This window comes from Dendrobates tinctorius, unplaced genomic scaffold (genome assembly GCF_039654945.1).
Source record: "Dendrobates tinctorius isolate UK_male_01 unplaced genomic scaffold, ASM3965494v1 ptg000032l, whole genome shotgun sequence".
NCBI classification, from domain to species: Eukaryota; Metazoa; Chordata; class Amphibia; order Anura; family Dendrobatidae; genus Dendrobates; species Dendrobates tinctorius.
In genome coordinates, this window is record NW_027361700.1 from 39,995,739 (window position 1) to 40,009,735 (window position 13,997).

General features: G+C 39.8%; 1 protein-coding gene across 1 annotated transcript; it reads left to right on the forward strand.

Moving 5' to 3' along the window:
- Positions 1–512: 512 nt before the first annotated feature.
- Positions 513–8,571, forward strand: DLX3 (distal-less homeobox 3). Its single transcript, XM_073572814.1, has 3 exons — positions 513–941; positions 4,464–4,654; positions 7,582–8,571. The coding sequence occupies exons 1-3, from the start codon at positions 614–616 to the stop codon at positions 7,879–7,881; spliced, it is 819 nt and encodes a 272-aa protein (XP_073428915.1). The 5' UTR covers positions 513–613; the 3' UTR covers positions 7,882–8,571.
- The last annotated feature ends 5,426 nt before the right edge of the window (positions 8,572–13,997 follow it).

Below are 13,997 nucleotides of genomic sequence, written 5' to 3' on the forward strand. Positions count from 1 at the left end.
GGTATATGAGTGCCTCTAAATATGTAAATATTCATTTCAGCAGCTATGTAACAGAGCCGAATCGGTAAAATCATGCTGAAATAATATGTTGTGTACTTTTTACATAGGACTGCAGGCCAACTATAACTCACCATAAACCAAAAAAAGGAGCAGTTAAACAACTTCAGCTCTGCTACATCTGTCAGCTCATTTATTCTTGGATACAGTGTATATTTAGGCAGAGGTTTCCTGCAGCCCCCGCAACACTGTAACATGTTGCCACTCTATGTACACATTTGCACTGGAGAATAAAGTATATATATATATATATATATATATATATATGTGTGTGTGTGTGTGTGTACATGTGTATTTGTGTGTTTTTTTCCTTTTTGTGCTGACATGAAGCTGAGCCATAAATATAGAGCTGGTTTAGAAATCTGTTTTGCCTGGAAGGCTTTCCTCCTGGAGCCAATAGGAATGCGAGACCCTCCCTTCTCTACCCTATAATTATGGAGTAGAACTGGTCTGTGGAGCTTTGGTTTGGTTTTATTGTACTGGGAGAAGTGCATAAGGGCTCGGCAGGGATGTGTGTGTGAAGGTCTGTTGGGATCTCTCATCTTTCTTACATAACATGAGTGGGACTTATGAGAAGAAAATGGCCGTATTAACCGACCTGAGCACCTCTTTGAGTTGCCACTCCAAGGACTCGCCCACCTTACCCGAGTCCACTGCCACGGACATGGGCTACTACAGTGGTCCGATGGCCGCCAGCCAACACGAATATTACCAGAGCCAGGGGTATTCTCAGTCACTCAATCCGTACAACTACCACCATCATCCTCAATTCAACCTGAGCGGGCTAGTGGGATCTGAAGGCTTTATGCCCAAGGACGACTATCAGTATGGAGGTGGATACCGTTCCTATGGACATTACCGAGAACCTCCGGCTCCTGAGTCAGGTATGTAGAGATGGGTGCTGACATCTACCCCTTTACATGTAATGACATTGGATGACGGACGGCCTAAAATACTCACTTGTGATGTAGCAGAGCTCAATTTGTCAGGTACCATAAGTTTCATTTCTATGTGTTTTGATAATGCAGCGACCCTATGTGATGCTAGAAATAACACAAAATAATGCAGAATGTGTACCTGCAGTCCTATGTAAAACTACAGATAACAAGTAATACATAGTTGGAAAAAATGCCTCTGCTATATCTGTTTGAAAAAGGTATCGATATTATGTCAAGGCTATAGAAGTAGTGGAGAAATACAGAAGGTGTACAATGATGGCACTAAGACTGGGATATGGGACATATAAAGTGAGGAAGGGCCAAAATGAGGACCCCAAGAAGGAGAGGACCCAGGGACTGAGCGCCAAGGGAGAAGATGCAGAGTAATGACGGCATTGTCATAGAGCATCATAAAAAAGATGGGCAAACAAGAAGCTGCCAATAGTATCAGACCAGAGAACATCAGGAAAAGGCAAAGGGAAGAAGGGGCAAAGAAAAAAAAGGCAAAAAGAAAAACACTGAGAAAAACACCATCAAAAAGTCACATAGGATGAACCGAAAGAGATGTATAGAGAGTGTATAGGCTAAAATACAAGAAGTGAAATCTAAGACACAAGAAGACAGTGTTTAACATCAGGTCAAACATTTCGCATAGCCCATTGTGCACTATTCCCTTACTATAGTCATCATTCTGCCCAGTTATTATACTTGGGGCACATCAGGCTCCAATTTGGGAATATGGGATCATCGGCCGTTCCGGTATTTTTTTATGTGAGATGAAGTGAAAACTTATATGAAAATATAATAGATTTAACTGACATATGGACCCAGGCGGTACGGGGACATGTAACATTTGCCAATAGTTTCAGGTTTGGTCTGGATCAGTGGACTCCAACCTGCAGATCATCAGCAGTTGCAGAACTACAACTCTAAGCTTGACCTGACAGCCATAAACTGTCAAGTCATGCTTGGAGTTGTAGTGTTGTAACTGCTGGACAGCATTAGGTTTCGAACCTAAATCGTGTAAAAGTGAGCTTGCTCTACTGCAATCTTCTCTTATTGAGGCCATTGGGAGAAGAATATTATAACACAGCCTATCTAAAAAAATCCCCTATAAACTGTAAATGATTTAAAATCCTGGCACATTGACAGGTAACGACAACAAGGATCTTTCAAATGTGTTGTACTTTTTTTTAAGAGGGCTTCCCATGAAATTGAAATGTTTCTTTTAATTAAAGTAAATTATTAATTGAATGCAGTAGTTAATTACTAATCTTTTACTTTTATTATAGCGAAAACAATATTAATGAATATTAATTTCCATTTTATGCAGTTATGGGGAAAAAATTAAGCTATAGATGTTTGGGATATTTTTCAGAGAAGCTTAGTTGGCTTTATAGGAGACATCATCATTACATCAATGACGTTTTTCATCATTTTAAAGGCTCCATTCCTGTGTGTGACTGACAGAAGCTTAGGAGGAGAGGGGCTTATAGAGCTCTTGCTGCCTTTCTGTCTGCCGCTTTAATCAGGGTGAATTTCTACCTTTGCTGCAGATATTCTGTGATGCACCACGTCCCTCCCTTCCTGTCTCTTCTCTAATCCCAAGCTCCTGTTTACCTGTCTGCCTATATCCAGGCTGTCTGTCTGTCTACTGTACATCTAAGGTGTGCAACAAGTTGAAGACAACCAAGCTGTCTGACTTGATCTTCTTTATATCCCGACTGTCTGTTTCTGGCTAAAGTTAGGCGGCCTGACTGTCGCTACTTATATCCGGGCTGTCTATGACTAAGCTGTCTGTCTCTACCAGTATTTTGGTTCTCAGTGTTATCATTAACTTATAGGATCCATGCATACCTGGAATATCTGGATGACCCTTCAATTTCTGTTCATGAAACATCTGTAATAATTCGGGATCCTATTGCCCTTCATGTTTGGTTAAGCATGAAAATTTCACCTTAAGTCATTCTCTACCTTCCGTAGACATTGGCGCAGCCTTTAAACAAAATGTTAAATTATCCTTTGGTTATGGGTGATGGTCATAAATGGTTACATAAAGCCAAATGAAGCTTTTCTGTAGGACATCGCTATAATGATTCTCCCACATAGTGGCTTCATGTCAATAATTAACCAATGTTTTACGGTGTTGAACAGTGGTGGTTATATGACATGGCACAGATTTAATATAAACACAAATCTTTTCATGTCTTTTCATGTAATGTGATCCCAAACTTTGAGTATTTCAAAAGTTGACTGTCTATAAAATTGGAGATATTTTGGATATCCCAGGTACCTTTAGGGTTTTATTTGCTGTAATACCCCCTCTTTTCAAGAACCTTTTGATCAGTAGACCTTGCTATGTCAAACAATAGACTTTGTAGAGGGAAGAGGACTCAATCTCTATGCAGACTCCATGGTTTAGGACTTTTGGAATAATATCAGATGTGTATTCACCATTGAGGCTTGCTAGGCACATGCCTAAGGCAAAACTGTATAAGCTCAAAATTGAGATAAGATGGTAGACAGATGTGCCCCTAAGATATACTGAGACAATGACCAGTAGTACTTGAACAATATTCAAGACAGGCAGGGTCAATTAGGACACAAAGGGTCTAAACAGCCATAAATAGATAGGAGGCGCACATACTTTAAATAAAGTATAAGACTTAACATTATATAAAGTAGGATTTCTGACTGCACAAAAATATGAATTATGTATGTAAAGCACAATCAAATAAGTATACTACAAAACCAGCTATACAGATAAAACATCATTCATCATACATCTAGATAAAGAGGGCTCATTTTATATGGGCTGATATGGACCTTTATTGTGGAAGTAACCTCATGATGGAAGTAAAGAGAACCTCTATGGAATCAATAAGGCAATACTTATATGGTTTTGGCCAGTGAATATGGAGTAAGCACTAGATAGAGGAAAGTGGCATACAATATTGAGATGTCATAGGTCAAGTGGAAAGAAATGCATAGGGAGATGTACTAGAAATCGAGATTTGGTAGGTGGTCATTCCTTAAGATATATAGAGAATGAATGGAGTATTTCAGAACAAATTGAGAAGCAATAAAATATGCAATATGAAGAAGAAAATGACACTCTATATGCTGATATAACCCCTGGAGTGAATTTGTGGAAGGTAATAACTAGTAATGAGTGACCAAAGAACCAAAAGTCTTTGAGATGTAGGCAATGGAGTATATAAGTATAGATATATAGAGAATATAAGGTAGGATGTTCATTTTTTTAAGGCGACTGTATAGGTTGGGTGGCACTTATCTTGTCCTAACTCTCTTCTTAGAAAGTAGTAGTAGATAGGCCCATTTGACCCATAGACATTAAAGGTTGTATGATGAGGTCAACTATATTGGCATACCATATGTTGGTACAGTTTGTAGAGTCAACAAGAATCTGGTGCTTCAATTCTCAACTGCCCTACATCTTCCTTGTAGTTTCCATAAAGGAGGAACCAGAAACAGAGGTGCGAATGGTCAACGGAAAACCAAAAAAGGTCAGAAAGCCCAGGACCATCTACTCTAGTTACCAGCTGGCAGCACTCCAGAGACGTTTCCAGAAGGCCCAGTACTTGGCGCTACCTGAGAGAGCAGAACTAGCGGCTCAGCTGGGACTAACACAGACACAGGTAATAACAAACAAGAGTATAAAATAACACACCGTGCAACATAGCAATAAACAAAACTGTGTACCGGCAAGTAGGGCCACATGACATTCAGAAAGATAGGAGCGTGGCACTATGACATGCAGATACATCTCAAGAGCCTTGGTCGCTCAATTATGTAGTAACACAATGGAGTATGTAACAATCCTATACATAAAAGAAAAAGAGTTTGGCACAAGAATAAACAATGCTGGTTTCTTGATGGGTGTTGTATAAAAAACAATGGAGAACAATATTCTGGCACAGCTAACTGGAGAATATTGTTATGCTAGCATGATATATATGTGCATAGTTGACAACTGAGAAAGGATTGTGTAACTTTTTTGCCCTATAAAATAAAAAACACTCCAAGCAAAATGGATACACTATATTATGCCTAAAACAGGACCTGAGACAGAAGAGCAAGACTCATGGGGACTCTCTCTTTGGTGTACTTTGAATCGCTGTGTTATGTGCCACCCCCTCGGGCCTCTGCAGCATAAGAAGCTTATCAGTTTTGCCCAGAGGGTTCCTTTAATTGATTCTTATTGATACCATTTTTTTTAAATAACTCCCTCCCCCCAACCACAAAGAAAATGATATTGGCCCCTCTTTATGTTGCCTTAAATACTTAGCATGACTAGGACTGAGTGGTTTGAAAACTGGATCCATTCGAACTGATGTCTGAATTAATACCGGTAATCAGAGTTTTAAAAGTAGGAGGAGAAATACTTTTTTTTAATTACACAGATTTGAAAGAAAATGTAAAGATAAGCACACATTGAAAAACAACAATCCGAATTACATTTATTGATTTATTGGTGATAAAACCCTAGGACGGGCCATAGACATGACTGTTACTATCATGCCTTTATTCACTTGCATGTTTGCTTGGCTAAATGTACACGTTTCGCTACTGAATTAGAAGGGGCTAAGTGACTAATACAACTTACAGCCTTATTCACACATCAGTGGAACTTACAGACAAAATCTATAATTGAAAGATTGACACCTGTTCTGTGTTTTGGAGACACTCCTGATTTTGGCATACAAATACTGATAAATACTGATCAAAACATACTAATATGTGAATGAGGCCTACCTCGGGAGAAAATAATTATTTTTTAGGAGAAATGTTTTGACCATATTGTCATTAAAATGAGACAGTGACATAAACAACTAATTTCAACAAAAATAAGATGTCTAAAGCCATCAAAAATAGCTGTTTCTAAAATAGGCAGTAACGAAACCTATACTAATTAAATATGTCACCGGGTTTAGAAACATGGCGGGTAGGGTGTAACAGGTGGGACCACTGGATCCCAGAGGATAGCAGAGATGTGTCCTCCACTGGCTGTGCCCAGCTTAACAATGTCAGAATTAATTTTTAATACTGAAATTTAGTAGTTCCTCATATTGGGGATATGATGTTTTGGACCAATTTTAATCTATCCCAATTAATTAATTCAGTAGCGAGTTCGGAGACTTGTGTGCACATCAGATGATCAACTAATCCTGTTGGCTAATCATGTGGATCCGGACTAATAGACAATGGACAATGCTATAATGATCATATAACAACAAAAATCTGATGTCTAAGACCATTAGATTTTTGTTGGCATAAGATTGTCATGGCGCTCAAGTTGATGACCGACCAATTTTTGGCGGAAAAAAATTGCTGGCAGATTTCGATTAATAAATAGAATTACTGCAAGCCAATTTTGATTTTGGTCTAATTGTTTAGAAATTAGCTGAAAATTTGTGCAAATGTCTAACTAAGATTATCTACTTGCGTAATGAATATAGTTCATGTCCTTTTTTTTTGAAAAAATGTCAACTGAGGTATTGTAAAGGGTGGGAGATGTCAGGGTGGGGTGTTTATGGTCAGGGAGGTAGTATCCTGAGGCTTCCTCATACCAATTTACAAAACACAATGTTGCTGTGAAACTGGGTTTGGTCCTTTTGGAGAAGAGCTTGGGATGAGTCACAGGGCGGGGGAAAATCGGGACAGAGGTGTAGAGCGAGTGTGGGGGTAGGAGGGAACTAGAGAGAAAGCAAAACACTTCCCAGAAACACATGAACACCAAGCGAATACATATACAGGATCTGTCAGTGTCTAGATGTCAGTCCAAATAGAAAAAAGGGCATTAAAGACAGTCTGCTGATCCTGCAGTTCCCATTTGGACAGTGTTGCCTCATGCCCAGGCTACTGTATTTATCCAATGCTTAACAATGTCTAACTTCATAGGAAGCCATTTCAGACATCAGTATGCTTTTATATTGTGGGGTTACATCAATCAATATGCAAATTCCATGCAGATGTTTTCCATAGTCAAAAAAACTAAAACCTCCATGTTGCCCCATATTCTTTATTAAATACAAAAGATACCTGTGAAGAAAATCTGTTCTCTGTTAGATGTCTTGTGACAAAGAGTTGAATTTTGGGGTAGAGATGGTCAATACAGAAAATGTCATTACAACAAAATTGAGAGTTTTGAGCATCAATTAGGAAATACATTTGTAAGTGTTATGTCAATAGCATCATGCTTTGACAAAGGACCAAGACAGCCTAAAGTCCATAAGTTTTATTCTCTTTCTTTCTGTTAATTTTAAGAAATCAAGCCGTCGATGATGGTACCTATGAGTTTTTACCAAGTATAGTGCTCCACTTCCGAGCACACTTTTTTGAGATGTATCCACATAAAGGAGGTGGACCTTCCATTGTATGAACTAAGAATTTTAGAAAGTACCATAAAAAAATATCATACAATTATGAAATGGTCATTTAAAAAAGTTTGAAACTCTCAGCAGTTCAGGGTAAATTCATACAAAATACTTCAAAAGAAAAGATTTCTCTAAGTTTTCATAATTTGCAGTAATCTAATAATTATTTTCTCACTTCTGCTCTTCAGGTTAAGATTTGGTTCCAGAACCGCAGGTCAAAATTCAAGAAGCTTTACAAGAACGGTGAGGGTCCCGGATTGGAACATAGCCCAAACAACAGTGATTCAATGGCTTGCAATTCTCCCTCATCACCATCTATGTGGGACCATAGTAGAAGCAGAACCCCTCAGCAGCAAAGTCTTCCTCACTGTTCTTCCCCAAGCTATCTTGAGAACTATAACCAATGGTATAATCAACAAAACCAACCAGGACCTCATCTACAGCCTCCTGATGCCTTGCACCAACCTCCACCTAATACAGTGTATTAAGTGACAGAGACATTGACATTAGTTCAGATGGAGTAAACATTATATCACCCATTTAAACTTTTGACTAAGAGGGTGTATTATGTCTAGAATTTGGGCTACAGACTTTATTTAAGTGGCATTGGTAAAAAGAACAATTTTGTAACATATTTTTGAAGGACAAATATCCACCAAAAGCCCATAAAGCGAGAGCCTATGGATTGCCATAAGATGGAAAAAACTATCATGGATGTCAGATCCACGATACCACATCTTATGTGACCTGATTCCTCAGCTTACCTGGACATGGTAAGGTCTATCACCAGGAGATCCAGAATTTCCTTTTTGAAGACATTCTGAGTCCAACCCAAGTCATGAACAAGTCATGCTATTGTAAGCACAGTGTAATGGAGAACATTAGGACTCTTGAGACGCATGAGACACTGTATGTCCAATGGAACTTATGTTTCAATGAAAGTTCAATGATTTTGTAGAAGTTTGTTGACAGTCTTTATTCCACCACATAAAGCGACTTTGTCATATTTAATGAGAATTAATGAGGCAATTTTAACTTATTTTTGTAATATTTTTTGGGAAATGTATGAAATAGGAGGGGATAAAATTTCAGATTTAAATGGAGGGTGGCATGAGGATGTTCATGTGTGAATGCAAATTAAAATATTGCGTTGTGCTAAATAAGCAGCAGATTTTCAAGCGTTGCGAAGGTCTTTATTTCTTAGATTGTTAGACATTCTACAGTGTGTTCTAAAGGGCTATTACCAGCTAGAAGCTTCTGAGCCCCAATGCAAAAAGTATACCAGGATCTCAACTTACCATGTGTCATGCATAATACTGGTGGCTACTTATGTGGCAAAGGGGCTTGTGGGCTCTCGCAGGCAACAAGGTGAAAGTGTGCTTGCTACCTCTGTAACCACAATAGTAACCACTCTCGATTATACTCTTTTTTTTTTTTTTATTTCAGTGCAACTACATAGATCGGTCTTCATAAATGTCATCGGACCCTCATGTATTACCTTGAGTAACCAATCATAGTCCACCTTACAGTTTTTGAATGAAGTTTTGAAAATTAAAGTTGAACTGTGATTGGTCTCAATTAGCTACTAAGCCACAATAAGATGTATCTCTGGTCATTTATTTAGTTATGGGTGGACAACATGCAGGTTGTTGATGTCCGGCAAGTCTCCAAATCACAGCTAGGTCACAATTCTCTGAGACAGTGTTAATGTAAGCAAGTTGCCTGGAAATAAACATAACATTGAGGATCCCTGGAAAGTGGATCTTCCCATTCATTTTTGTCACCATGATCATCAAATGATAGAATTTTTTTTTTACTATTTGCCATTAGCCCACATAGTGCAATATACGAGTAAGGGCTCACACCACCATATATATTGGATGAGTGCTATCCAATTGACCCATGTTATTCAATGAGGAGGGGCAGATGGTCGTTTTTATTTCGCCGACAGAATCTGTGACAAAAATTTCAACATGCTGCAATTTGACTCTATAATTGGATGAGACGCATCCATTGAAAAAACGTCAGATGCCAATGTATGGCATATGGTTTTTACAGATACACTGCAATTTTAGAATATAGAAAACTGTAAATGGTACCATAAATGATAGCTTCTACCGTAAAAAAAATGGATTGCATATGGATGACAAGTGAGAAAAACAATCGTTCTACTATTCTGGATGAGAATGGGACCGATACTTTTACACTGTCGTGTGACCCTCGTCTTAATCTCAGAGTGGCCTCTCCATGGAAAACTAAAATGAGTATGGTTGAGATCTTGTGTTGTGTCACATGATAAATGTCCATAGAATTGTTGATGAAACTTTAAAGCGTGTTTCCTATTTTGCTGTTGACTCTTATTCATCTGACCTAAAAGATGAAGTCACTATGCAAATAATGTTTATTACAAAAATATGCTAAATATGCTGTTTTATGTGTACAGCTCCTATGAAGATAGATGTGTTTCCAAGGATACAGACTATAAAACAAACTCTGCATAGTCTATTCCTGCAGTTGTGGGTTACAAGACTTCTTCCCCTTCCTCTTCTTAACCAGCAGAGAGTATAATGCGAAACTGTCAGCAAGATTTCAGCTTTCAAACCACCATCAGCTACCTAATCAGGATGGTGATTTTGGGGGCAGATTAGGTAAAAGGGAGAAAAATAACTTTGAATGCAGCCCTGAAATGACATTAACTAGTACCTTTGAGAACACCTCCCTTCGCTGCTCATGCATTGGATGCCATTGGAAGTGGCTTGTGATGACAAACATGGCCTTTGGGACATCAGTCAAGCCTGTTCGGGTGAGTGGTTCCACCTATGTGGCTTCTTACTGCCATTTAAATATAGTGATCAAAGTTATTTTATCATCCTTTTACCTAATGTGCCTAAAGACAGAAAATCATCATTGTAAACCTGTCAGTTAACCTGGATAACAGGTTGGTGGTGAATTGTAGGCTTAAATCCTGCTGACAGGTTTCCTTTATGAGTTGCAGAATGATTTAACAAGTAACTGTAGTGTCAGACTACACAGGATTTTGTTTGTAGTCTGTAACCATGGAGACAGATTGATTTTCATACACTTAAAGTAGAAATAAACCAAATTTGCTGCAAAAGTATACAACCTCAAAGCAACCTAATAGAACTGATTTCTCCTTTTGGAAATACTTACGTGTAAACATCAATATTCAGACTTGTTATTGATATAATGATAGAATATCCTGGAATTTGACTCATACTGCTAATGCATGTAATGTATGAATGGGTGTCTGTGCATTCCTGTAGACTTGGGGTGGTCTGGATGACTGGCAAGTTTTATCCAACTTTCTGATTTACACCTTAGATAAATTTCAGATGAACAGCTGTCCCCCAACTCCCATAAGGCAGAGTGGAGGTTTCATGTTTTTTCAATGGGAAGGAGAGAGAAAGTAGCTGCCAGACACCTCTGGTAGACAAAAATGTACTGCATGGGCAATCCTACACACAAACATGAGCATTTGAGGTTGTACTGAGTAGTTTCTGGGGGTGGGGACTTAACTTGTTTTCATCAGACAACTCTTTTATCACCTACCCACTTATCAATCAGTGGGGTACAGACTGCTGTGACCCTCACTGATTGTTAGAATGGGAATTTTTGACGAGGCATGTTTATTCCCAATAGGATGGAGTGGTATGTTGGATGCCCAACTGGATGCCAGTGACGCTAGTCACTTCTCACGGTCAAGCCGTGAGTCAGAGTGGTCAAGGAGTTCAAAGTCGGAAGCCAGGAGGGTACGTCATAAACAGAAGGAAGTTACAAAAGCGTAGTCCGGTAACATTCCGGGGTCAGAGCACAGGGAGGATAACGGATCGGAGCAGAAGGGGTTAAACAGGCGGATGGTCAGAACGAAGTCAAAGGTCAGGTTTGATCAAGCATATGGAACTCAAGGCAAAGGGAAGGCACAAAGCTCACTTGTTGAATGTATGTCTGGCAGAGGTCTGGGAGAAGCTGCTCAGTTAAGTAGGCATGGCAATCAACAAGGATAGTGAACACTTGGAGACAGCCGACGTCTCCCAGTCACAGATTGGCTAGTCGAGCTGTCAATCAGCACAGTGACAGCTCAGCATGCCCCTGAACCAGATTGGATGGCCATGCTGTCAATCAAAGTGCTGACAGATTCAGCACACCCCTGTACCGGATTGGACTGCCGAGCTGTCAGTAACTGCATTCCAGACAACTTGAGGTATGGAACCGTGACAGTGCCCCAATCTATTAATTTTCTATAAGCCTAAGGCTACTTTCACACATCAGGTTTTCGGCGTCAGGCGCGATCCGGCGTCGTGCCGGAACGCCGGATCCGGCAAATGTTTTGTAAAACCGGATGTGATGGATCCGGTTTTCTGCCGGATCCGTCTTGTTCTTGACAGACAAAACCGGATCCGTCTCATCCGGTTCATCCGTTTTTCTATCCATTTTTCGACGGATTACGCCGGATCCGGTTTTTAAAAACACCCCTTGTGGCCTTCCGAACGGGATTGGCTACTGGAAAACTATATATAGCGTGTTCCTGCAGCCCTTCTTTGACAGGTTGTAGAGGAGAAAGTGCAGGTTGGAGAGAAGAGCAAGTTACTGGCGAAGATGGATGTTGTCATTGGAAATATTTTGAAGAATTTGGCGGATTTTACAGCGGAGGCGAATCGTTTGAGGGTGATTGTTCTGGAGAAGGAGAGAGCGAGACAGCAGCGCATCAGGCATCGTAGACGACGTTTGTGGATCCACCCCATCACAGCCAAGAGAATGACGCGTGGGGTCTATTCTACACTCTGCATGGACCTTCGACGAAACCCGGATAAATTTTTTGGATATGTTCGGATGAAAATGGAGAAATTTGATTACTTGGTGGAGCACATTGCACACCTCATAAGAAAAGCGGACACCTATTGCCACTTCTCTGTTTCACCCGCAGAGCGTCTGATGGTGGCTTTAAGGTAAGCCACATTTATTGGATATGCTCGCATCAGAGCACACTTTCACTGCAATCTTGTTGGTGGTAATTTGTATCTCCAAGTGTTATAGCTGAGTTTTGGTATGTAATGCCGTGATTTAAAACTAATTGATTGTTTTTTAATTCCCCACAGATTTCTTGCAACTGGAGAATCCCTTTCGTCACTGCATTTCCAGTACAGACTCGGGATTTCCACCATATCTGGAATAGTGAAGTACACATGCCGTGCACTGTGGGACTCCTTAGCTGAAGAGTTTTTACCAGAGCCCACAACAGAGAGGTGGATTGAAATTTCAGAAAAGTTTCAACAGATATGTCAGTTTCCCAACTGCTTGGGCGCTGTGGACGGGAAACATATCCGCATTGTAAAGCCAGCCGGATCGGGATCGGAATATTTCAATTACAAGAAATATTTTTCAATTGTCCTCATGGCCATCGCTGACGCGGAATACAAATTTATTGCTGTTGATATTGGGGCCTATGGCCGCTCCAATGACTCTCAAGTTTTCAAACTGTCTGCCAAGGGGCGTAAACTGTATGGAAACACCTTCCAGTTCCCACCACCTAGACCGCTGCCGCAAACATCTGGTCCACCTATGCCATTTGTCTGTGTAGGGGATGAAGCCTTCCAGCTGTCAGAACACCTTTTGAAACCGTACTCTAGCAGAGGATTGACAAGAACAAAACGCATTTTTAATTACCGCCTCACAAGAGCAAGAAGAATTGTTGAATGTACCTTTGGTATTCTGACAGCCAAATGGCGGGTCCTATTGACTGCGATCAACCTCAAGACAGAAACTGTGGACGAGGTGATCAAAGCTTGCGTGGTACTCCACAATTTTGTTATCTGCAAGGAACCCATTTCCATTGAGGACACCTCTGAAGAAACCACCTTGCAAGATTACCATGACATTACCACTAGAAGTTCTGTGACGGTTTCAGTAATGAGGGACAATTTTGCACTATACTTTATGTCACCTCAAGGCAGAGTACACTGGCAGGATGACAGAGTGTGAAAGATTTGTGCCCTTAACCAAACTTGTGTACCTTCTGTACCAACAGTATATACCTTTGCCAACCAAAGTTGGCTATCTTGTCATGGTCTCTATTTTTAGCTTTAGGCCACAGGTGTGTACCTGGTTGTGTTTTATGCAAAGTATTTCACCTTTTAACAAAAGTTGTGTACATTGTTAGGAAATCACCAACAATAAACACAACTTTTTAGGTGAAATACTTTGCTTCAAACACAACCAGGAACACAACTGTGGCAAAAAGCTAAAATTTACCCACAGTTATATACCTGGTTTTGAATACCTTTTTACCTTTTAAATACCCTGTATTTAACCTTTTTTTAAAACATATTTCGCCGCAGAAAGAAATGACAGACAACCAGTGTAAACAATAATTTAACTTTTATTTAAAATATTTTTTTTTTGTAAACTGTTTTTAAAGTTAAAAAAACTTTTTTAATAAAGGTTTGAAACCAACGGGGCATTTTTATTACAAAACACATCATAAATCTGTGTAGTGTGGGGTGGAAATACTGCTGGAGGGGCTGCGGGACACTTCGACAATGGGAGTGTGGAGAGAGGATTGGGATCGTGGTGGGGAAGGAACAGT

What these genes read in the sequence shown, in the direction of transcription:
- DLX3 (XM_073572814.1), top strand. Translation starts at nt 614, where the DNA reads ATGAGTGGGACTTATGAGAAGAAAATGGCCGTATTAACCGACCTGAGC. An exon ending in ACCTCCGGCTCCTGAGTCAG is followed by an intron (nt 942 to 4,463) that starts GTATGTAGAGAT and finishes TCTTCCTTGTAG; the next exon opens with TTTCCATAAAGGAGGAACCA. An exon ending in TGGGACTAACACAGACACAG is followed by an intron (nt 4,655 to 7,581) that starts GTAATAACAAAC and finishes TCTGCTCTTCAG; the next exon opens with GTTAAGATTTGGTTCCAGAA.